At 37.8% G+C, this 25,128-nt stretch overlaps 1 protein-coding gene across 2 annotated transcripts in view; it reads left to right on the top strand.

Annotated features, from left to right (window-relative positions):
* Positions 1 to 25,128, top strand: part of GGA2 (golgi associated, gamma adaptin ear containing, ARF binding protein 2) — a 36,502-nt gene that overhangs the window by 10,205 nt on the left and 1,169 nt on the right. For both annotated transcript variants that reach the window (XM_074280367.1, XM_074280368.1), the window contains 13 exons: positions 5,075 to 5,173; positions 8,260 to 8,383; positions 8,922 to 9,025; positions 10,258 to 10,338; positions 11,121 to 11,258; positions 13,603 to 13,684; positions 14,627 to 14,767; positions 15,381 to 15,518; positions 15,725 to 15,780; positions 16,308 to 16,498; positions 19,617 to 19,780; positions 21,111 to 21,280; positions 24,279 to 24,389. In XM_074280367.1, the coding sequence (XP_074136468.1) occupies positions 5,075 to 5,173; positions 8,260 to 8,383; positions 8,922 to 9,025; positions 10,258 to 10,338; positions 11,121 to 11,258; positions 13,603 to 13,684; positions 14,627 to 14,767; positions 15,381 to 15,518; positions 15,725 to 15,780; positions 16,308 to 16,498; positions 19,617 to 19,780; positions 21,111 to 21,280; positions 24,279 to 24,389 (1,599 nt within the window). The remainder of the gene's footprint in view (positions 1 to 5,074; positions 5,174 to 8,259; positions 8,384 to 8,921; positions 9,026 to 10,257; positions 10,339 to 11,120; positions 11,259 to 13,602; positions 13,685 to 14,626; positions 14,768 to 15,380; positions 15,519 to 15,724; positions 15,781 to 16,307; positions 16,499 to 19,616; positions 19,781 to 21,110; positions 21,281 to 24,278; positions 24,390 to 25,128) is intronic.

The raw sequence follows: 25,128 nt of genomic DNA, 5'->3' as shown, positions 1-25,128 counted from the left end.
TTCTAGGAGGGAAAGGAGGAGAGAGAGGAGGATCATCTGATAGATATTTTAGGCTTACTATCTAGGAGGAGCAGAAAAGCTTTAAGTTGGGGGAAGCCCAACACACTACATATCCCAATACTGAGAGGACATATTTCCAAGGAATTCCATGCAGGGAAACACATGTACAAAAACACATTTTGCTCACATTTACTCGCTAAACCATGTGCCAGCCATGCTCCTACTTGCTGTAAAGACATAGCCAATCACAATTATAATTAGTGGGCAGCTAGGTGGTATAGTAGACAGCACCAGCCCTGAAGTCAGGAGGACCTGAGTTCAAATCTGACCTCAGACTTAATACTTCCTTAGCTGTATGACCCCAGCAAGTCACTTAACCCCAATTACCTCAGCAAAAAAAGACAATTATAAATAGCATTTTTTCTGGATCCTGACCACTTCGTGATCAGTTCCCATGAATTCAACTCTCATCTTTATGCAGATGATTCTCAATCTCAACTTCTACAGATCTTCAGTCTTATCTTCAACTACTTTATATATTCAATTCCAACTGGACATCTCGATTTAGATGTCTCATACAGCTGTTGTTAAAGGATACCAGTCTCTTCCTATTCTCCCAGGCGTCTCTTTTCTTACTCTCACCCCTACCTAATATCTAATCAGTCTCTAAGGCCTATTATTCCTACCTTCCTGAAATTGCTTCTAGGTGCCCCCTTTTCTCCTCTCACACTGCCAACACTCTGCTGCTGCTCCTCCTCATCTCACTCCTAGACTATTGCAGTAGCCTGGTCTTCCTGAGTCAAGTGATCCTCCTCTGAGCTGTCAAATTGATCCTCCTAAAGGGTAAGTTTGAGCATCTCTCTCTCTCTCTCTCTCTCTCTCTCTCTCTCTCTCTCACACACACACACACACACACACACACACACACACACATACACACACACTCCTCCCTATTCACTTAACTTTAAATCAAATTTAAGATTCTCTTTTTTGGTTTTTAAAGCCCTCCATATCCTAGACCCATTCAAAGTTTCCAGTCTTGTTACATTTTACTTCTCTCCATGGAGACTTATCACTACATCTTCCCTCTCCAGGCATTTTCTCTGGCTATTGCCTATGTCTGGAACTCTCATCATCTCTGCTTCCTGGCTTCCCTGGCTTCTTTCCAGTCCTAGGATAAAATCTAGTTTTCTCTAAGAAGCATTTCCTGAACTCCCTTAATGCCAGTGCCTTTTCTCTGCAGATTGTCTCTAGTTTATTGTATATATCTTGTTTGTACCTAATTGTTTTCCCCATTACACTGTGCACTCCTTGAGAGAAGGTCCTATTTTTTGCTTCTTTTGTATCCTCAGAGTTTAGAACAGTGCCTGTCACATAGAAGGTGCTTTTAATTGATTGGTTCACTAGTGACTTGAACACACAGATGATATGCTTATCTAAATTTTAAATGACATCAGGCTGGAGCTTGTAGCTTGGATTGTAGATTTTAAAGTCAGAAAATTCATAATCCAAATTTCCTTACTAGATGAAGAATTTGAGATCCAGAAAAATTGCCTAAGGTCATAAAGCTGATAGGAACAAAATCCTGGTGGATCTCACAGGCTGAAATGATGGACTGGTATCAATAAGGTGAAATATGCCAACAATATCAAGCCCTGTATTTAAGTTAAAAAAGAATCAACTGCAGAGTTATACAATTGCAGAGACTTGGCTAAAGGGCAGTTCATTTGAAATAGTTTCAGAGGTTTTAGTTGACCATATATTTATAAGTCAGTATTATGGCAGATGTTAAAAACATGTAGGGCAGTTAGGTGGATAGTGGACAGAGTATCAGCCCTGAAGTCAAGAGGGCCTGAGTTCAAATGACTCTGAGTAAGTCACTTAACCCCAATAGCCTCAGCCAAAAAAAAAAAAAAAGAAAGAAAGAAAAGCACAAATGCAAATTTACTTACTTAAAACAAAACAAAACAAATTTACTTACTTAAGAAGAATAAAAAGAGGAAGTACATTATTCAATATTATACAAATAATAGTCCTTCCTATATCATGGGAAATAATAATTGAAAAATGGTATAATAACATTAGAGCGTTGGACTTGGAATTGGAAAGGCCTGAGTTTGAGTCCTGCCTCTGATAATAGTTGTATGACCATGGCAAGTCATTTGTGTCAGTTTCCCTATCTGTAAAATGGGGATAATAATACATGTGGTACTTACTTTAGATACTTGTTTTAAGACAAGGTAAAATAATATGTCAAGTACTGTGTCCAATTCTGGTTGTCACACATTAAGAAGGATTTGGACCAACAGAAGAATCAACTTAGGAGAGATCATGATAACAGTATCAGAAAACTTACCACAAAATCCTGGAGTTATTAGGAAAGTCATTTAGTGATTAATTCGTCATTTAGAAATAATTTGGTTCAGTTCACTTCATGGTCCATTAATCTTTTATATACAATTTATATAGTTGTGTTTATGTAAGACAAATGACCATTAAAGCCAATGCCGACAATAACAACACATTTAAATAAAGCTATGATCATATGGTTCGGGCCTTTACAGGGAGTTTACACCTTAGGAATTCTAAGAGGAGCAAGTTCATTGGTGGAAGTATTTCTCCACGCCCCATTGAGTTCTCACATGCCTATTCTCTAGGAGGATAAAAAAAGGGCAGCATTGGGTCTGAGAGAAGTCTACTCTGGACCAGAGTTGGGGCGGCTCTCTGGAGGAAGAAGAATCTGGCCGAGAGATTGAGTTGAGACAGCAGATCTCCTCCCAAAGAGCAATCAGCAGTTTCTGGAGACAACAGAACTTTACATATTGGCACCCAACATGGAGTGCCATTTGTAACATGCCCTCCTAGCAGTTACAATTACTAGTCTACCCTATGCCCAACAGAGTACCTTTGACCACTGACCTTTGCAGTGTCAACTCTACCCGGCTCGCCTCCTCTGAGGCCTTCAAAGGTCTCTGGCCACAATTTTTTGAATCTATAGTTTAATAACAAGTAGCACCCTCAAGAACAGCCACGTGTAATCTTAAAAGCCTTTATTATACCTACTCACATAATTCCCTGACTTGTTAGCTCCCTAGTGAACACCTGGTCTGAAGACCCAGGTGTTCACTACCAAACTCCTTACCTCTCTTGGCTATCCATCAGCTTGGCTCAGCTACCCTAGGCTAGGGAGCCAGGTTAAAGAGAGCGACTGCTGTCTGCAGTGGGCTTATAAAGGGCCTGTAACATCACACAGCCAACCAGAGAGAGAGCCGTCACCCATTACGAAGCTATCTCAATATGGCCAGGATCCCACCCACAGGGAAGTCCTATATCCACAGAGATTACTTCCAGGCCACTCAATCTCCTGTTGTGCTGTGGCCGCCCATTTAAAGGACCCTTACAATTATCACTGTGAATCACTGATTCACAATTATATAGTATTAAGGTTTAGAATAGAATTAAATTTGCTAATCAAGAAGCATTTATTAAGCACCTACTTTGTGCCAGACACTTTGCTAAATACTGAGAAAATAAAGGTCTGCAAAAGAAACTCCTAACTCTTGTGCTCATAATCTAATGGGGAGGAAGGGAAACATCATATATAAATTAGAATATACAAGGTAATACAGAGTAGATGTAAAATAATCTCAGATAGGTTGGCACTAGCACCTCTTGTAGTAGGGCATTTGAGTTGTATTTTAAAGAAAATCAGAAACTTTGAGATGGAGATATGAGACAAAGCATTGTAAGTTAAGAGGACAGTTAGTGCAGACAGAGAGAGGAGAAGATGGAGTGTTATGTTCAAGGAATTACAAGTAGACTAGTGTTGGATTGTAGAGTTTTGTGAAGAGGAGTAAAATATTAGAAGACTGGAAGGAGCCAGGTTATAAATGTCTTTATGGACCAATCACAGATTTATATTTGATCCTGTAATCAGTTTGTTTTTGGAGTTTATTGAATAGGAGAGTTTAAGGAAGGATCTGTTTAAGGAAGATCTTTTTGACAGCATAGTGGAAGGTGGCATGAGTGGGGAGAATCAGGAGCTAGCGAGACAAAGGTAAACATGTGGTAAACATGTGGAATAGTAGTATGGGAAAAGTAAAAAGAGCCTTAACTAGAATGATTGCTGTGTGAGTAGAAAAAAGGTAGTTGTGTCAGATTTTTGTAAAGAAAGGAATGACAAGATTTGGCAGCAGATTGGGTTTATAGAGTGAGGGAGAGATGAGTAGAGAATCAACCAAAGCTACAAACATGAATGAAGGGAGGGTTGTAATTTGTCCCCTTGACAATAACTGGGAAGTTCAGAAGAGGGAGAGTTTTGATTGGGGAAGAATTGCTGCTTTGATTTTTTTGTAGAAGACTGTTAAATGTTTTAAGTTTTCACAATAATGTTAGTCCCTTCTCACAGAGGAAATTATAAAGATTTTGTTTACCTTCATTGGTTTAGTTCTTCCTTGTTTTGAAAGGCTTGAGCTTTATAGGATTTCACAAACAAAACAGCCATTCCTTTTCTGATCTCCTTTGCTTGAAGCACTGCCATGGAAACTGATTTTACTTGTTTAATCTAAAAAGTTAGGCTTCCTGTAGGAGTTCCCTAGCACACAAGCACAAACATTGAAGCTTTAATAAGATGACACAAAACTTAGCCATCAGCGATTTTTAGGGTGTTGTGTTTTGATTTTATAAGACATCAGCCTGAAAATGGCATTGTTATTAAAATGACACCATTTTCAATGACCTGAAAGTCGAGCCCCAGAGGTCTTAGATTTTGGGTTTGGCCAATGCAGAAATTAGATGGGGAGCCCTTTCTTAGGTTGGAGTTGGGCTGCATAGGATCCTGTTTCTTTCGTCCTAATGGGTCTAAGGCCAGTAAGATTTCTTAGAAATTCTTATACCACCAGAGTAATAGCTTACTCTCTCTCTTAGATATTTCTTATGGTTCTTCTTGAAGGAGGGGCATCTGAATTAGATGACAAATGCTATCCTACCAGAAGCTGCTCATCCCTGGCCCCATGGATAGGAGCCCAATAGACATGAGTTTTTCTTATGCTGAACATTAACTGGGCCTTTATAGGTACTGGAGGTGTGCATGAACTATTGTGGAGAGAAATTCCATGGTGAAGTGGCCAAGTTTCGCTTTCTGAATGAGCTGATCAAAGTGCTTTCTCCAAAGGTGAGTACGTCCCAGGAAACCCTGAGTATTTTTTTTTATTATTATTAATTTTTATAATTAACATTTTCGTTGACAGTACATATGCATAGTTAATTTTTTTTTTTACAACATTATCCCTTGTACTCCCTTCTGTTCCGAGTTTTTCCCCTCCTTCCCTCCACCCCCTCCCCTAGATGGCAGGCATTCCCATACATATTAAATATCTTATAGTATATCCTAGGTACAATATATATGTGCAGAACCGCATGTTGTTGTTGTTGTTGCAAAGGAAGGATTGTATTTGCAAGGTAAAAATAATCTGGGAAGAGAAACAAAACAAAACAAAACAAAACACAATGCTCTCAGTTTACACTCATTTCTCAGTGTTCCTTTTCTGGGTGTAGCTGATTCTGTCCATCATTGATCAATTGGAATTGGATTAGCTCTTCTCTATGTTGAAGATATCCACTTCCATCAGAATACATCCTCATACAGTGTCATTGTTGAAGTGTATAATGATCCCCTATTCTACTTGTTTCACTCAGCATCAGTTGATATAAGTCTCTCCAAGCCTCTCTGTATTCTTCCAGTTGGTCATTTCTTACAGAATAATAATATTCCATAACATTCATATACCATAATTTACCAACCATTCTCCAATTGATGGACATCCATTCATTTTCCAGCTTCTAGCCACTATGAAAAGGGCTGCCACAAACATTTTGGCACATACAGGTCCCTTTCCCTTCTTTAGTATTTCCTTGGGATATAAGCCCAGTAGTAGCACTGCTGGGTCAAAGGGTATGCACATTTTGATAACTTTTTGGGCATAATTCCAGATTGCTTTCCAGAATGGTTGGATTTTTTCACAACTCCACCAACAATGCATCAGTGTCCCAGTTTTCCCACAGCCCCTCCAACATTCATCGTTATTTGTTCCTGTCATCTTAGCCAATCTGACAGGTGTGTAATGATATCTCAGAGTTGTCTTAATTTGCATTTCTCTGATCAATAGTGATTTGGAACACTCTTTCATATGAGTGGAAATAGTTTTAATTTCATCATCTGAAAATTGTCTGTTCATATCCTTTGACCATTTATCAATTGGAGAATTGCTTGATTTCTTATAAATTAAAGTCAATTCTCTGTATATTTTGGAGATGAGGCCTTTATCAGAACCTTTAACTGTAAAAATGTTTTCCCAATTTGTTACTTCCCTTCTAATCTTGTTTGCATTAGTTTTGTTTGTGCAAAAACTTTTTAATTTGGTATAATCAAAATTTTCTATTTTGTGATCAATAATGGTCTCTAGTTCTCCCTTGGACACAAACTCCTTCCTCCTCCACAAGTCTGAGAGGTAAACCATCCCATGTTCCTCCAATTTATTTATGATTTTGTTCTTTATGACTAAATCTTGGACCCATTTTGATCTTATCTTAGTATGTGGTGTTAAATGTGGGTCCATGCCTAGTTTCTGCCATACTAATCTCCAGTTTTCCCAGCAGTTTTTGTCAAATAATGAATTCTTATCCAAAATTTGGGATCTTTGGGTTTATCAAACACTAGATTGCTATTTTTATTCACTATCTTGCCCTGTGAACCTAACCTATGCCACTGATCTAGTCTATTTCTTAGCCAATACCAAATGGTTTTGGTGACTGTTGCTTTATAATACAGTTCTAGATCAGGTACAGCTAGGCCACCTTCATTTAATTTTTTTTCATTACTTCCCTTGAAATTCTTGACCTTTTGTTGTTCCATATGAATTCTGTTGTTATTTTTTCTAGGTCATTAAAATAGTTTCTTGGGAGTCTGATTGGTATAGACTAAATAAATAGATTAGTTTGGGGAGTATTGTCATCTTGATTATATTCTCTCAGCCTATCCAAGAGCACTGAATGTCTTTCCAATTATTTAAATCTGACTTTATTTTTGTGGCAAGTGTTTTGTAATTTTGCTCATATAATTCCTGACTCTCCTTTGGTAGATATATTCCCAAATATTTTATACTATCCACTGTTATTTTGAATGGAATTTCTCTTTGTATCTCTTGCTGTGGGATTGTGTTGGTAATGTATAAAAATGCTGAGGATTTATGTGGATTTATTTTGTATCCTGCAACTTTGCTAAAATTCTGAATTATTTCTAATAGCTTTTTAGCAGAGTCTTTGGGGTTCTCTAAGTATACCATCATGTCATCTGCAAAGAGTGATAATTTGATTTCCTCATTTCCTACTCTTAATTCCTTGAATCTCTTTCTCGGCTCTTATTGCCGAGGCTAGAGAAACCCTGAGTTTTTAAAGGTTATGTTGGTGGAATATAAATTCTAGCGGGTCTTAACAAAAATGAAAGGTCTTAAGCAGCCTATTTCCTGAGTAGCAAGTTAGCTACATTCATAGAGGCCCATTCCCAAAGGGCAGGTGATGAATTCTTTTGGCCAAGGCAACTCATTAAATCATCAACTGAAGCATGGAGGAGTTGTGATCTGATTCTGTAGGGATTCTTTGGAAGTAATGAAATGTAATATATAATTCAAAGAGGCACTTGGAGGAGTACTTTAGTTTGAATGGATGTGAGATTTGGGGTTATTGGTGTTATTGATGCAGACTTAGGCTTCAGTTTGAGCCTCATCAATGTCTTTCTGTTTCTCATATTTTGAGGGAAATCATTTCCTTCCTTTTTTAGGCTTCTGTCTTAATTCATTCCTGTAGTATTTTAATGAGCATCCTCAGAAAATGGAATGGATGGTCTTAAGCAAGATTGGATTTAGAGAATGAATCCTGTTCTGAGGTAGCAAGGAAGTCTCTGAACCTTGAATTATAAAATAGTCAGCAAATGTATGTCAGCTTTGGGACTTATATCTGAAACCTACCTTCTACTGCCTAACATTTAGTTGGCAGTATTGGGTAGTAAAAAGAACAATGGAGAGTATTGTGTAGTAAAAAGAAAAATGAGAGCCAAGCAACTTGGACAGCAGGAGGAAAATAGCTCTGGGGCTCCCAGGGACCTGATATCAATTGTATTATTTAAATACTGTTGGTTTTGGACTAGACTTTCTCAAATGTTTTAATGGTCTAAAATTCTATCTTTCTACCCTTCATTTTTAGTATCTTGGATCCTGGACCACAGACAAAGTCAAATCAAGAATTATTGAAATAATGTTCAGTTGGACAGTTTGGTTTCCTGAGGATATCAAAATACGAGATGCTTATCAGATGCTGAAGAAACAAGGTCTAGCTTATATTACATCACCATTTGTTTTGAGTTTTAAGAACTTGACCTTTCCTTCTCTGTCTCCCTACTGACACTGATTTTGGGAGGTTAGTGAGGAATCATTCAGTGATTGTTGGATTTGGGGATATTTATATATACATGATGGGACATATTTGCCTAAGATGACCCAATGTGGCTTCAAGTGTGTACAGTCTAAAGCTTGTTGGTCTCAAAGTTAGGCTTTGTCTGGACTGTTCAGTAACAGTCACCTTGTAGTGGTAAAGAGTCACTGACTCTCCTAAAGCATCCATGCCCCTGCCTTTGTGCTGATCCATAGAATTTCCCTCAAAGATGGTGTAAAACTATGTTGGGTGTGTCCTACCTAGCAAGGGCACTTGTCTGTCCTTTACAGGACACCAGGGATTAGACCCTTCAGATTTTTTGCAGAGGGAGTCTTCTTAAACTATAAGATTCTTGGATTCAATCTGAGGTCACCAAGACCCCCATGAGGGCTGAGCAGAGGCAGCATTTGAAATCTAGGTGTTGCATGTTTCAGGAATCATTAAACAAGACCCCAAATTACCAGTGGACAAAATCTTACCCCCACCTTCTCCCAGGCCCAAGAGCTCCATCTTTGATGCTGATGAAGAAAAATCAAAGGTAATTAATTAATATGCTTTTCTTTTACCTACCCTTGTGTTGGAGGGTTAATCTTTACTTCCTCTCCATGGTCTGTCTGATAAGCAACATGCAGGAGGTTTTTACATAAATTGTCTATGGGCTATGACTACAGGCCCCTATGTCCTTCTAGAAGATCCTTCAGCATCCAGCTTGGTGGTCATTAAACAGCTGTGAACTCATGCAAGAGATAGAAAGGGATCTGGCTTCTGGAGATGATGTAGTGATTTTGAAAGAGTTTTGGATAAAGGGAAATTTTGTGTGTGTGTGTGTGTGTGTGTGTGTGTGTGTGTCTGTCAGCACATCCTGGGGCTCCTGGGAAACATGTCTAGCTGGTGATATTTAGGAGGGGGGAGGGGGATAATGCTGTGCAGATTCCCTAACCCTAGGATAGGTAATTCAGGAATTATTAACGTAATATTAAGGTAGTATATATAGTATAATATATATATATATGTATATATATTATTTATATTACTATGTATAATATATATGTAATATGTATAATAATTAAGGTAGTATTACATAACTCTAGCATTTTTATTCAGAATAAAATTAATACATCAAGGACATTCTAAATGAAAGTGGTGTGTGTGTATGTATATGTGTACAGAAATAGACAGTTACTACAGCTTGAGGGATAAGCCAACTACATATCAGTCTGTATGTGACTTTGTTGTAAGTATTATCTGGCTGGATCAACTCTCAACTGCAAAAACTACCCAAAACTTCCCAAAGTTAGCCCTCCCAAAATCAGCCAGCATTTGGTATCAAGAATACCAGATTTTAGGGGTTTCCAAGGTTACATTTAATGATATCTCTGTCCTTTGTCATCCTTAGCTGGTTGACCTCCCCTGTGGGATGTACTGCCAGTTTGCCTCTTTGGCTTTCTTCATTGAATGTCCTCAGAAGCCTGACTTTCAAGTAGTGAGAGTGCCAGGTATATCAATCCAGTGTGTAGAAGTAGGTAGCCAGATGTTGTCTTTTCCTTTTCTGCTTTTTTGTCAGTCACATTTCCTCCAACTCTGAAAGATCAGGACCTACATGATAGCCTCGGCATTCTACTGTGTTATGAGCTACTCATTAAGCCCTGGTTTTGTCCATTGTCTCAGAATAGCCACTGATGGGATGTTGGGTTCAAGTAGGAACAAAAAAATGGGAGAAAAGAATAATTATGGTCTTAATGCCATCTTCTCATGGAATCTCTTCCCCAGCTCCTGACAAGACTTCTGAAAAGTAACCATCCTGAAGATTTACAGGCAGCCAACAGATTGATCAAGACTCTTATCAAGGAGGTGAGCAGCAATAGATTTCTTACTTCTTTTGGATAAAGAGGAACCAGGAATAGGAACCAGTTTCTAGAGTCCAGATCTTGGAATTTTTAATGGTGTTTTGGGTCCTTTGAATTTGGAGAGAGTCTTATGTGTTAAGATAGATACACTCCTTTTACTCCCTCTGCCAATGTTTGATTCTTGGGTAGAAGATGCTGGGAAGCAGAGGTATGGTAAGTATGTGTATAGGGGTGTGGATGGACAGATTGCTGGGAAGAATGGGCATGGATACTTTTCCTTAATCTAATTCTCAGCCCCAGCTCATTCTTGGTGGTTTTGTAAAGGTTCATACTGATATTCCAAACCAATGTACATTTGCTACAGAGTCTATTTAAAAACTTTGGATCAAAGTAATTTGTGTAACCTTTCTTTAGAAAAAGAAGCAAGACTAGCTTGGGAAATTTATCAGGAAACTTGCTCTGAAGTGGGTGACTTATTTCAGCATCCCCATTTCCTGTTTTTTGTTTTGTTTTGTTTTGTTTGTTTTGAGGCTGGGGTTAAGTGACTTGCCCAGGGTCACAAAGCTAGGAAGTGTTAAGTATCTGAGACCAGATTTGAACTCAGGTCCTCCTGAATTCAGGGCTGGCGCTCTATCCACTGTGCCACCTAGCTGCCCCCTATCCCCATTTCTTTAAAGTAGCAAGTCAGTGTCCAAAAAAAGAAATTATAAGGGATGATACCTTTAATGTAGTGAGTACCAAGAATGTTCCTGTTCACTCACCTCCTTTCTTCCATTCATTTGAAAGGAACAAGAGAAATCTGAGAAGGTGTCTAAGAGAATCAACATAATACAGGAAGTCCACAGCAATGTAAAACTGATAAAGGAAATGCTAAGCAACCATCAAGGGCCAAAGCAGAAGCAACTGGACCTGAAAAGCCTACAGGTAATCCTAGATCTCAGTAACTACAAAAATAGGGGATATTGAAAAAGTTGAGCATTTAGATTTATTACAGGCCCAAAATAAGGACCTTGAATAGGGTCAAAATAATTTGTGTAACTGGTTTCTTAGAGTCAAACAATTTGGGAATAAAGGAAGTTGGGAGAAATCGGGCACTGTTTAGAGTAAGGATTTTTTATCTGAGTTCATAGAACTTAAAAAAAAATTATTATTGGTTTTTTTTTTTGATAACTAGGCTTATTATCATTGATTTCCTTTAAAAATACTGTATTTTTTTGCATTTAAAAATCATTCTGAGAAGAGGCTCATAGACTTTACCCTACTGACAAATGAGTTTCTTACACACACACACACACACACACACACACACACCTCCCTTTAAATGAAAGGAAAGGGAGAAAGAATATTCCAAATTGTAAGCTGAGGTGGTCTCTATACATATGCTAAAAAGAATTTCTCTCTAAGAACTTAAAACTCAGGAGCCATATTAAAAAACAAGCTGTGTGAATTTTTAGATTGGAAGTTATCCTAGACAAGAGATTCTTAAGATATGTGTGTGTGTGTGTGTGTGTGTGTGTGTGTGTGTGTGTGTGTGTGTTTTAATATGTATTTATTTTTGCCTTTTTCAGTATCACATAAATCAATCATCCCAAAGTAAACCCAGCATTGAATTATTGCCTATCCTCCCCCCTTTTTGGGGCCAAAGCTGCACAGTAAATGTCATGGACTAACGTAGTTAAAAGGGTAGGGTTCACCTCTGTAGGTTGGGAACCATTGCAATGTAATATTCTCATTGCCACATCATATCCTTTGGGAAGTGTGGGGCACTTGTTTCTCAGACTTGCCTTTGAGCGATGTGGCTAACAAAAGGTTGAGTTTTTCCCATGGGATACCATTTTCTTAAAAAACAGTCCTCTATTGTCAGTTGTCAGAAGTTTTGAGAAGGCAACTGTGAGGACTAATTTGACTTTTCCTTAGGAATATACTACTTCTGTGCAGGGAGCAGAGTGACCTCAGGCTATTTTATAGGCTCATAGAGTATTATAATTAGAAAGTCTTTAGAAATCATTTGGTCCAAAACCTTTATTTTACAATTAAGAAAACTGAAGTCTAGAAAAGGCTTTCACCTTATAATTTCACAGGACAAGAGTGTCAGAGCATGGATCCCGTTTCCTAAGTTTCAGTCCAGTGCTCTTACCACTGCACTAAGGATTCTCATTCCTGTCTCTTGGTTCCTTGAGGTTTGGCCAGGAATATTGTGATAGGCTTCTAATTGGTTTTCTTGCCTCAGGTGTTTTCAACTCTCTAGTTTATCCTCCACTTAGCTACCAAAAAAGTACAGAAGTCTACATTAATGAATCCCAGTGATTTCTTATTCATTGCTTCTACCATCATTTAAGCCCATCATAACCTGCCTCCAACCTGCTTTTCCAGCCTTATTATGCTTTACTTTAATGAACTCTTTGATCTAGTCAAAGTAACTTTCTTATTATTTCTCATAAGCTACATACCTTTGAATAAAATTGTATCCCTAATCTGAAAGCACTTCCTCTTAGAATTTCTGGTTCACCATCCTTTATAATTAAACCTTTTTTTCAGAGAAAAAGATATTTTGCAAAATCAACCAGGACATCAGAAACATGTTATGTGCCAGAGGTGTCAAAGGCAGGTGGCTCATTCTATAGTATGGTCTGAACCAAGTTAAAGTATAATTAGGGAATGTTTAACAAAATAAATAACAATAGAACGTAGGTGATGAAACATTGTAAGCCCCAAGGGAATCTATTTCTATTTGTTTTGACACTATTGTTAGATATAGTGTTCTGCATTCGAGGGCCCCAATCTCTGTAGAGCAGCTGAGTAAGATGCCTTTTCTTATCTCTTTGAGGCCAGGTTTGTTCTCTGCTAATTTCACAACATTTAGTTTCGATTGTTTTATGGTTTCTGGGGAGAATATGCAAAGTTTACATGAGAGTCAGTCCCTGCTTATGGTCTAGCAAGGGGTAGCACATAATCAGAGATAACTATGTACAGTATGTGATAAGTATCTTAGAGAGTAAACCAAACAAAAGTGCTTTGAGGGTGCAAGGGCCAAAGTGGTTCCTGTTTGGGATCTTCATGAGTTGAGATACTTATTTCCTCTGAGTGTAATAACTGGTTTTGGTTTTGAAATATACAGTGAATTGAGCTTAAGGGATGCGAACTTAGGTAGGCTGGCACTGGGGAGTGTGACTTGAATTGTGGCTGCTTATTGGAAGAGACTCCTGCTGCTCTCCAACAGCCACTCACAGAGAGCTCAGAGATGCATGTGGTCTCTTTGTCACCCCAGGGCCTGTACGAGAAGTGTGAAAAGCTGAGGCCCACTCTGTTCCGGCTTGCCAGTGACACTGTGGATGATGATGAGGCACTAGGTAACGGGGGTTTTTATTTTTTATTTTTAGTTCTTCATTTGAAGCCGTGCCCTGGAACATGATCACAGGTGTGACCCTGTACTGGGGGATGAGACAAAGAAATTTTGGTCCTGTAGCTCAGGAGGTAGTGGTGACTGAGGTTTGGGTATCTGGTTTGAATTGCCCAAAAGACTTACTTTTTTTTTTTTTTTTTTTTTTTTAAGAGAGAAAGGTACATTTTAATGGTCTCAAAAAGTTGGAGAAGAGATAGCAAGAGCTAGAGAGGGACTAGAGACGGAAGTAACCAGCTGGGCAGAGATAGACAAGGGATGTTTGATTCTGTTTTAACGGGGAGAACTTTTTACTGTCTCTGAATGAAGCTGTGGCTCTGAGCTTGGCTTTCAAGCTCTGAGCAGCTTGGCGAAGAGGAAGGTAGCTTTGATGTGAGATTTGTTCAGCTCTCCATGAAGATGGTGCTAATTTATCCTTGCCAGTGTTTCTAAATTGTTTTCCATGCCTCCTACAAGCTGCTTGGCCTGGCACTCTGGCTGACTTTGATCAGCTATAAACCAAAGGACAGTTATGAATTGAGAAGGTCCTGTTGGTCATTCTCTAGTTTAAGCCATGTTCTTTAAAAGGTTAGCATTGTTACTGGCTCCTAATTTTTTGGGAGGCTAACAGGTCTGTATCTCAATGGTGAGAGTAACTGTAGAGGAGATACTCTACAGTTGTGGACATTTGACTACATATCTTGTGACCAGAGGCTTCACTGATTCAGTTGGGATAATATGAACCTATTGGAATTGAATGAAAATAAAAAGTGCTACCTTTCTGGTTGAGGGAGAAAGTAGAGAGATTTCTGTGGATAGTGAAGCTTATATAAAAAATAGCTAAAGTAAGCCTGGGACTGGGGACTGTTGGTAGACTAGCTAAGTGACTTGTTTTTTCCTCTTGTTTTTGCAGCAGAGATTCTCCAGGCCAATGACATTCTTACTCAAGGTGTTCTCCTATATAAGCAGGTGGTGGAGGGGCAAGTCAATGCTGGGAATGTGGTGCCTAGCACAGTCACCAGAAGTACCCAGGGAGAGCTGCCTACCTCCCAAGGTAGCATGCCTTTCATACTCTGTATGCTTTTCACTTTGCAGGATTTCCTTAATAGTGTGGTTTTTGTATTTTTCAGAGTGATGCAGTTTATGATTATGATTATTGTTTTTGGCAAGGCAGTTGGGGTTAAGTATCTTGCCCAAGGTTAAGTGTCTAAGGTTGGATTTGAACTCAGGTTCTCCTGACTCCAGAGACAGTGCTCCTCCATCCACTGTGTTGTGCTGCCCTAGAAGCAGTTTATTTTAACTTGTCATTCTTACCTTTAGTTATTTTTTTTGTTTTCTAGATTTAATATTTTTATTTTTCTCCAGTTACATGTAAAATAATTTTTTACATTTGTTTTTAAAATTTTGAATTCTAGATTCTCCTTTTCTCCCCAACCTCCACCCCCCATCTTTTTTTAAGTTTTTAGAAATATTTTTAAGAAATATTCATAAATCATAAAATAAAATGGATGTGATAGTGGAAAGGCACTTCCTAGGCAGCTACATTTTTCCCAGAGCCCCCATGGAGATTGAGGGAGAAAACTAATCATTTATGAAGAGGTATCCAGATTTGGCTATGTTTAAATGGTGGTCCCATACTCTCAGAAGCTAACTATCCCCTTTTCTAGCTTTGAAGGATAAAGAAGCTAGCATCAAAACCTACTCCTTGATTGACTTTTCTGAACTGGACTCTGGATCTGACATCCCTTCCCAGCAGTGTGAGCTCATGTCATCTTGTCTTCTAGAGAAAGAGCTGGCTACTTTAGGTGAGTGAAAGGCATAAGGAAGCCCATATAACTTTAGGGAGCACATATGGGTTTCTCTATGGGAAAAAGTATCTATGCTTTTGGAGGAGACACAAGGGTGTGAGCTTTCACTTGGACTTTAGAAATAAACTGTTTGGATGCCTAGCCTCTTCAGGAATAATGGGGATATGAATATTTTCTAATAATTGCTTGTTATCTATCTGCAGGTCTCAATGATGCCCCAGAAACACACACGACATTCTTAGACTTTGATTCTCTTCAGGTGAGGAAGCCTGTCCCAAGGCCATGAAAGGAGGGTGATGGATATTCTAAAATTCACCTTTATGGGATTATCATCTCTGGTAATAAAGATGTGACATGGAAATGACCTGGCAATTTTAGTTGGAGGCCTAAAATCTTTTCAGCTAAAATTAACATGGGTCTTAACATCTGCCTTTCTCTGGTTTATCCTTCTAATAATTTTGTTCCCCACCATTCTTTTCTGCTTCAGCCCTAAGATCAGGAGGCATAGACTCTAGTTTGTGAGGATCAATGTGTCTTGGAAGGGGTGGGGAGAGAAAGAGAGACAGAAAAGAGGTGTGTATGTGTATCTATGTTTCTTAGGGGACAGATTAAAGTACTCAGAGCTCTTTGGCTGAAATAAGAAGGCATCTGTCTGTTGGCTGAGTGGGGCTAAAATGGCCTGCCTTTCCTGAGACATGCCTCCCTTTGAGTTCTTTGGGGTACATACTCCTGACCTTAGCTTTGGGGAAATGTGTTTTCTTACTTTATGTGGTTCTGGTCTGACAGACTGCCCCGGAGAATGGTTGCCTGGAGGAAGGGAATTTCTCTCCCAACGCAGTGGCCATGAAGCCCTTGCCTGCCTTTCCTGGCAGTACTGACCAGATTAATGGCTCCCAAAGAAGCTCTCAGGAGAAGAAATTGTTACCAGGCTTATCTGCTCCCCAGACGTCTCTAATCCCTGACTCATCAAACACATTGTGAGTATAGCAGGGGATGGGTGGGAATGAAATCCTGGAATAAAGAGCCTAGTTTTTTCTTGTAGACCACTCCAGTAGTTGCCTGGGCTGGGGGAAAGAAAACTAAGACAAAACCCAGAGAAGAGCCTTCCAAGAGCAACATTAAGACCCTTCTGGAAAAATCTTTGCATCAACAAGACAGTTTATCCAGCGCATTCCTTCTCTGCTGCCTTAATACTGTTTCCCTCTAATCCTGTTTCTTACCCCCCCAAACCCCACTGCAAACCTATGTTTTTATGAGCCTTTCTGGAGCCTACTGAGAATTTAGGCTCAACTTTCAGATCATGTGAAAAAGGTGGAGGAAAAATGGATAAAGATATCTTACTATGAAATATCTTTATTTGTCTTCAGAGTACCTATGATTCCTAGGGCTGGCTTCCTGGGTATTTTCTCTTGTCTTTTTCTATCTCCAAATGTGTCAGTTTCTATATTGCAAAGCAAGGAATCAAAAAGTATTAGTAACTTTGTAATTCAGAAAAGTGATGAATAATAAATCCATGGAGCAAAACTGATAAGACTCAATTAAACATAAATGAAATTTAATAAGAATAAATGTAAAGTTTTTCAAATCAACCAAGAAAAATATATGAGGCATATTTTAACGGCATACGTGAAAGTGCTGAGGTGATTAAGTTCATTATGAATCAACACTTTAACAAGGTTGGCAAAAAAGTCTATTTGATCTTAGAATGCATTAATTGAAGTATAATATCTAACACTAGGGAGGTAATAGTTCCTTCCATTCTGCCCTTCTCTTGCAGAAGTATATTTGGAATATCGTATTAAATGTTTAAAGAGTGACAATGACAAATTGGTAAGGCAGCTAGCATGGTGATGGGACTCCAAATCATAGCATAAGAGAAGTGGGAATTGGGAATAGGTAGGAATGTAAAATATTTGAAGGGCTGCCTTTTGAAAAAGAGGATTAAGATGACTGGTACAAGTTATAACAGTAGATTTTTATTTTTCAAATATTTATTGGCCTCTTTTTATTTTCGCAGTGCCTGAATTTCCTCCTTTTCCCTATCTTTTAATAATTATTTTTAAAAAAGAAAAAGAGGAGACAAAGATGAAAAAGTGAGATTGATCAATTCACTTTAAAAAGTATTTGAGATTATATGTAATGATTCATTCCTGTGGGCCTCAGCTTATATAAAAGGAGCAGATTGAAGTATTTACTCACTGATTTTCTCTTTGGGGCCATATATACAGCACCATTTTTACTTTATGGTTATTTTTTTTCCATTTACATTTTTGTAGTTATAATATTTTCTTGGCTCTGCTTAATTTGAATCCCTCCCACTCCGTGGGAATCATTATCAGGTAATGCAATTGTTAAATTCTTTGCAATTATCTTATTCGATCCTCAAAACAATCTTATGAGGGAGGTATTGTTATTATCCACATTTTACAAATGAAGAAGCAAATCAAATTTTTTCTTTTTAGTGATATCCATTGGTCTTTTCATAATCTCCATCCTTTTAGGACTTTGCATTTAACACTCATGGCATCCCACAACTTGAAATTGTCTTATTGTTTATATAACTGCCCTCATAAGTATCCAGCAGTGATGGGAATAATTAGCCGAAGTGATGGGAATAATTAGCCGAAGCTAGATTTAGTGGATATTGTGGAAAATGTTCACTTTGTTCCAATTGGTCATAGTCAATCTTATAAATTTTATAGTCATTCTTTATTGAGCATCTGCCTGATTGGACATGTCTGCATCTGTCAGAAGATTAAAAGGATCTTTTTAAGAGGGTATTAATCTAGCCCTACTCTTTCCTGACCTTCAGTCCTATTATAAAAATTGCCTTTTGGGTATTTCTAACCAGATATTCTAAGTACTTGAAGTTTAACATCCCAAATTTTTTCAACTTGGCTGACAAGGAGGATGTCTCCTTAAGAAGGTGGCTTCTTCAGTTCTGTTTTACTCCACAATCTCAATCAGTTGGCAAAACATATCATTCCTGTACGACATCTCTTGCACATTGTTCCTTCGGAAAACTCACAGAGCCTACTCCTAATTCAGGTCCTCTTCACTTCTCCTTTGGATCATTTTTAATAACCTTCTTGTTCTTCTCCAATCTGTCCTCCACAAAGCCACCAAGTCTGCCACTTAGTCCAAGTTTGACCATATCACTTTATTTCCCAGTATTATCTGGCACTTAAGTTCTTTGTGGCCTGTTCCTTTTCTATTTTCCTGTTTTTTTCCCTCATATTATTCCCGTCTACTAACTCTACAGTCCAGCCATGCCAGCCTTTTCTTTTTTTTTTTTTTTTTTTTTTTTTTCCTGAGGCAATTGGGGTTAAGTGTGCTAGGAAGTGTTAAATGTCTGAGACTAGATTTGAACTTAGGTCCTGACTTGACTCAGGTCCTCCTGACGTCAGGGCTAGTGCTCTACCCACTGACCACCTAGCTGCCCCCTTTTTTTCCCTTTACACACTATATTCTGTCTCCTGCCAGTACTTTTGTACTGAAATGTTCTCCTTCCTCATGTATGCTTCCTAAATGGGAACTACCTCCTTCTTTATGAATTTCTGCCAACTAATGATTTATTCACTCCCTGAATTAATTTCTGTTCACTTTGTATATATTCTTTATGTCTATGTTTGTATGTGTGCATATATGTAGATCTCTTGATAAGAACTGGGTTTTTTTTTTGTTTGTTTGTTTTTACTCCCTTCCTACACTGACTACAGTGTTCAGTACTTTCAGTAGTGTTTGACTCTGTCACCCTATTTGGGGTTTTCTTAGCAAAGATAAGTGGTTTGCCATTTCTTTTTTCAGTTGGCAGATAATAAGTGCTTGTTGATTGAGAATGTTGATAATTTATATTTTTAAAGCACTTTGTACAAATTGTCTCTAAAATGAGTGGTTTGATCTTCACAGTAATCCTATGTAGTTGCAACGTAGGGAAACCTAGGAAAATCCAAGTTGGCCAGCTCTCTATTGGCTTCCCTGTTACTCAGCCCCCTCAGGAGCATGAAAGAGAGCATGAAAATAGATGTGTGTGTATATGTGTGTGTGTATGTATTTATCTTTCTTTCTAACTTTTTATTTTAAAATTTCTTCCAGGAATTTCCTTCATCAGAAAACAGTCCTCAAAGATTCACCAGTGGGCAACAATTCCTTCCCGGAACAGTCTTGGGAGATAAAACCAGGAGACACTTCTTCCCTATCAACACCCCTGAATAAATCTCTAGCTCAAGTTTTTGTTCCACTAGAATCAATTAAGCCCAGTGAGTACAGTCCATTTCCTTACCAATCCTTTAGATAACAAGATAGCTTAGTTTTAATTAAGAATGTGGACCAAAAAAATGTTGAGGGTAGGGGTGGAGAAAGAAGGAATTGGCTGAAAAGTCACTACTTCAATTGAATGCTGCCTATGTGTTGAGACCATGTGAGGTAATATGAGAAAGTTCAAAGAAAGACGTGGTTGGGGAATTTCATGAAGGAAGTAGGATTGAATGATAAAATTGACATTAGGTCAAGGGGAGGTATAAAGAAATTTCTAAGCAAGAACACAATATAAATAAAGGGTAGAAGGCAGGAGTAACAATGAGAAGGAATGGGCTATGAGGAAATTGATGTAAAGGAGTTCATGGAGTTGAGTGAGAGGTATAGAATGGTTTTGAATCAAGATATCGATGAGAAGCCATTCCAAATAGAGTCATGACATTTAATAACAATTGTTTTAGGAAGAAGAGTTGAGTAGCAGTAGTTAGAATGGATTGGAAAAGAGAAAAACAAATGATAAGACCAGTTAGAAGACTTTTGCAGTTATACTATATGTTATATAAGATGTATAGTACAACTGTTTGCAATTATACTATATTTTCAGTTGCAGTTATATGCAGTTATTATATATTATATTGCAGTTATAGTATATGTTCAGTAAGATGATGGCAGGGAAGTAGAAAGGAGAGGCTGGAGCTAGGAAATATTTTAGAGGTAGAACTTATAAGGCTTTGTAGCTGGAATATCTGAACAAAGAAGAAAGAGGACAATGGAAGTCAGGATTAGGATAAGGATAGTATATAGCAGACTGATAAATAGGCAAGAGAAAAAGTTAATCTTAGATACTATGAGATATCAATAGGACAGCTATTTGGAAGTATTGTGCAGATGCATAATTGGGGCACTGCTGAAATGCTATGGCTGTAAATACATTTGAAAGTCAGTCAAATAGTTCTGATAACTGAAGGCATGAGAATGTGCTCAGATAGAAAAAAAGATTCAATATGATAATGAGTGTCATTGGCTTTCACTGCGTGTTACAGAAAATGGCTCACATATTCCTCTTCTTCCTCATTTTTAAACTTGTTCCTTTCTAAAATCAAGTCCCTTCATAGGAGTAAATTTTTCCTGTTCTTTAAGGTGGATAGATAAGAGGTGGTTGAGGAGTGGAGGTGGAAATGATGATGATATAAAATCCTTTATTCTTAGGTATAGGAAGTAGTTCCTTAGGACAGGAACTGTTACAATGAATTAATCATTGCCTTTTGAGTACTAAAGTATTAAGAGGAATTTGTAGTTGTTGATCTTCCTAATTGGGTCCCTTTCTACCAGGTGACTTGCCTCCTATCACCGTGTATGATCGAAATGGTTTCAAAGTCTTGCTCCATTTTTCCCAGGCTGGGCCCCCAGGTTTCCCAGAGGTACAGGTACTATTGCTGTCCATGCTGAGCACAGCGCCACAACCTGTCTGGGATATTGTGTTTCAGGTGGCTGTGCCAAAGGTGAGTGGTTGCTAGAAACTTTTTTCCTGAATCCTTTTTCTGAATCATTAAGCTATGTGGCTGAGCCTTTGCCAGAAAGAAATCTGTTTGGAACCAGGGACCCTTGTGGGAAGGAGTTTTTTAAGCTATTAAAAAATTATTTTATAGAGTTAGAATTGATTTGGAAGAACAAAAGCTTAAGAATATTGAGGGAATCAATGAAAAAAGTATATGAAAGAAAGTGCTCTAGTTATATCGATCTCAAATTGTATTGTAAAGTTTAATTATCAAAATAATTTGGCATGGCTAAAAAATAGTAGTGGATCAGAGGTACAAATTACTTTATTACTAATACAACCATAATAATCTGATAAATCCAAAGATCCAGGTTTCTGGAATGAAAAGTCATTGGACAAAAACTGCCGAGAAAATTGGAAACCAGTGTAACAGAAGCTAAGTGTACACCAACATTTTCCATCTTTACATGATTTACACATAGTGATACCATAAATGAATTAAGACAACATTTATTAATTTATCCATTCAATTTATGGACAAGGAAAGATTTTAGGATTAAAGAAGATAGACCATTATAAAATGTAAAATATAATTTTGATTATAAAATTAAAAGGTTTTTGCTTAAACAAAACCAATGTAGTCAATATTATAAGGAAAACAAAAAATGGGGAAATTTTGCAATCAACCTTTTTGTTAAAGGGCTCTCATCTCTCAGAATTGAATCAGATTTGTAAAACTACAAGTCATTCCCAAATTGATAAATGTTCAAGGATGTGAATAGGTGATTTTCAAAGAAATGAAAGCTATCTATAATCATATGGAAAAAATGCTTTATATCATTATTGATTAGAAAAATGCAAATTAAATCTTTGGCTAAGATGACAGGAAAAGATAATGATAAATGTTGGAGGAAATGTGGAAGACTTGATTGTACAAAAATATTTATAGTAGCTCCTTTTTGTAGTGGCTAAGAATTAGAAATCAAAGGAATGTCTATCAATGGGAAATGGCTAAGTTGTGATTTATGATTGTGATGGGATAGTACTGTGACAGTGGTGAAATAAGCTGGATGAGTTTGGAAAAAGCTGGAAAGACTTATATGAATTGATGCACAGTAAAGTGAATAGAAGAACCAGGAGTATGTTGTACATAGTAACATTGATATTGTTTGATAAAGAACTGTGAATGACAAGTTATATTCACTAATACAATCCCAAAGGACTAATGACTATTTGCTTCCAGAGAAAGAACTTTGGTTTAGTACAGATTGAAGTATATTATTTTTAAGTTTCTTTTATTTTTTTCTTCAAGTCTTGTACAAAACAACTATGGAAATTTGTGTGATAAATTATGGACATGCATAACCTATGTCTGATTGCTTAACATCTCAGAGAAGAAGAAGGAAAGGAAGGGAAGCATTTGGAACTCAAACTTTGAAAAAAGAAATCAATGACTGGGCTATACCTAAACAATAAAAAATACCTACACAATTTTACTGAATTTAATTTAATTTATCTTCCAAAGTGAGATTAAAAAAAACAAACAAACTGGCAAATTAATAGAACAAAAGATCAAGGAAAATAATGAAAAAAAGAAATGAAGAAGGAATAGGTCTTCTGGGCTTTATATATTATAAAGATAGTCATTAAGTATTTATTAAATACTTACTCTATGTCAGGCACTGTAAGTGCTAAAGATATAAAGAAAAATAAATTAGTGCTCTCCATATATAAACAAAGATAGATATTCAAGAGTCTGTTAAAAGCTTTCTGTAGAAGGTAGGATTTTTGTAGGTACTTGAAAAAAAGCCAGGAGGCAGAGATGAAAAAGAACATGCTATGCATGTGAAAATACTTGGAAAGCAGGCTGTCTCGAGGGAGGAACAGCAAGGGAACCAGTGTTACTAGATTATAGGATATGTTGAGGGGCCAGGTATAAGATGTAAAAAGACTGGAAATGTAGGAATGATCAAGTTACAAAGGACTTTGATTGCCAAAGGAGTTTATATTTGATCCTATGGTTGATAGGGTATCACTGGAGGTGACTGCATTAGGAGGGCCGGGGACATGGCAAGACCTTTGCTTTAGTAAGATACCTTTGGCAGGTGAATGGAGGATTGACCATGGGAGGGAGAGACCTGAGGCAGGGAGACCAAACAACAGGTCATTGTCATAGTCCAAGTCTGTACCCAAGTGGTGACAGTGTTAGAGGAGAGAGGGGGACATGCAGAAGAGATAATACAAAGGTAAGATTAGGTTTTGGTAACAAATTGGATATGGTAGATGAGAGAGTAATTAATTGAGGATGACATGGTATGCTGGTAGTTTAATCTTCATTATTCACATTTTTCTTCATCATTTTCTTAGGTTTAGATAGACAAAATAATGAAATCAGTTGTTGATTTAATAATATTTACTGAAAACTTAGCTGAAAACAGTCAGCTCCCTGATTGTGAGTCTGGCTAACTGGGAGGCTGGTAATTTCCTTGACAACATAAAAGACAATTGAGAAACAAGGGAAGGATTGTAGGGCAAGCTAGTGAATTTAGTTTGCAATATGTTCAGTTTAAAATTCTACAGGGCATCCAGTTTGAGCTGTCCAATAGGCAGTTGCAGAATTGAGACTGGACGTCAGCCAGGAAGTTAGGGCTAGGTAAGTAGATTGAGAATCATCAGCATAGAGATGGTAATCAGTGGGAACTGCTGAGATCACAAAGAAATAGTGTAAAGAGGAAGATGGGAAGAGATAGCAATGGTAAGCAGGGATGACCTGGTTAAAGATTCAGCAAAAAAGCATGGAGGAACAATGAGATGAGTAGGAGAAAAGCCAGGAAAGAATAGTATTCCAAAAAAAACCCCAAAGACGGTAGTAAACTTTGGAGTTGCTTTGGAAAGATGGACACACCTAATACCTTGTTAGTACATGGGCTCTTTAACCCCGACCTGGGAGACTGGATCTTTATCTAAATTGGAGTGTCATCACTTTTTTTCTTAACTGGCAGGCAATGAAAGTGAAATTGCAACCAGCCTCCAGTTCTAAGCTTCCTGCATTTAGTCCACTGCTGCCACCTGCTGTAATCTCTCAGGTTCTGCTGCTTGCAAATCCACACAAAGTAAGTACTGCTACCTAATGAGGGTGCCATTTCACTGTTTCTTGGGGCAGGAGAACAGGTTGTTATCTTCCCTGGGCACGGAGGCCTTCCTTAGTGGTATTTTTACCTGTTGAATATCCTAAAATCAATTTTCTTTACATCTCCATTCCTTGTTAGTTTGTTTGATTGGAACATTGAAAGTAAAGGAAGCAAAAGGAAATAAATTATTAAGCACCTGCTTGCTATGTACCAGGTACTGTGCTAAGTGCTATACACATATTGTCCAAGTTGTTAAAACAGTCCTATTATGTAGATACAATTATGGTTCTTATTTTATAGTTAAAGAAATGGAGATGGGGTTTGAATGACTTGCTCAGAGTCATGGAGTTATTGTCTAAGGCTGGATTTTGAACCCAGGTATTTTGACTTCAGTCCAGCTGCTATCTACTTTGCCACCTAGCTGTCTCCAAATTCAAGGGGTTGTGAACTAGGTTGAAGAAATCTAGCTCTTCTGTGGACAAGGGAGGGCTTCTCTTCCCCCCACCCCCTTGGAAACTTGATAAATTCTAAATATAGAATAGCTTAGAGCCATTAAACTATTACAGCAGCTTCTATTATTTAACCTGTTGCTATTCAAATACTCATGTTGATTGTGAGCTCTCTATAACCCAGGCCAGAAATGCTATTATCTTCTGGTCCCAAACTGCTTTTTTTATCCAGGAATAGGTGTTATGGGGCAGATGTCTAGATTGAGTGTTCC

Source organism: Sminthopsis crassicaudata, chromosome 1 (assembly GCF_048593235.1).
Source record: "Sminthopsis crassicaudata isolate SCR6 chromosome 1, ASM4859323v1, whole genome shotgun sequence".
NCBI lineage: Eukaryota > Metazoa > Chordata > Mammalia > Dasyuromorphia > Dasyuridae > Sminthopsis > Sminthopsis crassicaudata.
Note: the sequence above shows the minus strand (reverse complement) of the source record. Positions and strands in the feature narration are given on the sequence as shown.